This window comes from Gracilinanus agilis, chromosome 3, assembly GCF_016433145.1.
Source record: "Gracilinanus agilis isolate LMUSP501 chromosome 3, AgileGrace, whole genome shotgun sequence".
Classification (NCBI taxonomy): domain Eukaryota; kingdom Metazoa; phylum Chordata; class Mammalia; order Didelphimorphia; family Didelphidae; genus Gracilinanus; species Gracilinanus agilis.
This window is the reverse complement of record NC_058132.1, coordinates 203,249,934-203,250,962: the sequence shown is the minus strand read 5'-3', so window position 1 is coordinate 203,250,962 and position 1,029 is coordinate 203,249,934. Positions and strand designations below refer to the sequence as shown.

Sequence of the window (1,029 nt, the reverse complement as noted above, 5' to 3'; positions counted from 1 at the left end):
GGCCGAGGGGGAGGGGGGCGCCCCGGGGCCCCCGCCACCGGCCGGGGGCGCGGGGGGAAGCAGCAGGGCCGGGACGCGTTGCCGCGGGGCGCCCCCTAGGCCCCGGCGCCCCCCGCCGCCGCCGCCCCCGGTGGTCCCGGGCCGGGCGGGGAAGCGCCACCGACAGCTGTGCGCCATGTTCGCCCCGTGAAGTGAAGCAGCGAGAGGGAGAGGCGACAACACAGGGGGGCGGGGAGGCTGAGGGGGGGCGGGGAGCCCCGGAACCTGCATAACCCACGCTTCGTTGCTTGTCCGCCAGCACCCTGCCGACCGCTATGCAGAGCACCGGGCCCCACCAGAGAGCCCCGCAACCTGCATAATGGGCTCTGTCCATCCTACACCAAGCCCAGAAGCTTCTGCAGCATCCAGGGTCCGGGGTTTCCCCCTCCTGCCCGCTCGCTGGCCCCGCAACCTGGATAACGGAATGCCCCGCCCTCCGGGAGAGGCAGGGCAGAGGAGGAGGGGGAGGCAAAGGAAGAGGGAGGGGAAGAGCCTTCCGTGGAACTGGAGCTGAGAAAGGAGGAGGGGGCGGAGGCGGAGAGGGAGGGATTAGGCGGAGGGAGTCGGGCCGCCTCCAGCCCCTGGAGCTAAGGAGGTTGATTATACAGGTTCCCGGGATGAAAAGGGACTCGAACCGCCCGGGAGAGCAGCTTCCAGTATAACGCGGCTGCTGGGGCGGGGAAGAGAGCAACCTTCTTCATCATTTTTAGCGCCGGTTAGGTTACCCTGATTTGCATATCTAGTGTTGGAGGGCCCCCCAAAATATTGCATGCAAAACAATATGTAAGGTTTTAATATATGCAAAAAAGGGAAAGGCCCCGTAAAATAAAACGCATTAAGGAAAAGAGCCCCTCCTATTTCAAAGCTAGAGCTCTCACCTAAAAGCATAGACAAAGTGGAACAATTCTCCCGCCCCCGCCCACCAACTCCCTCATCCACCCCGACTGGGAAAAGGTCCTTCGCTTTCCCAGTTCCCTTCATTGGGATTAG

The 1,029-nt window shown here is 63.6% G+C and overlaps 1 protein-coding gene across 1 annotated transcript in view; it reads right to left on the bottom strand.

Moving 5' to 3' along the window:
* Positions 1–177, bottom strand: part of KMT2A (lysine methyltransferase 2A) — an 87,060-nt gene extending 86,883 nt beyond the window's left edge. The window contains exon 1 of the mRNA XM_044669609.1: positions 9–177. Within this exon, the coding sequence (XP_044525544.1) occupies positions 9–177 (169 nt within the window). The remainder of the gene's footprint in view (positions 1–8) is intronic.
* Between the last annotated feature and the right edge of the window lie 852 nt (positions 178–1,029).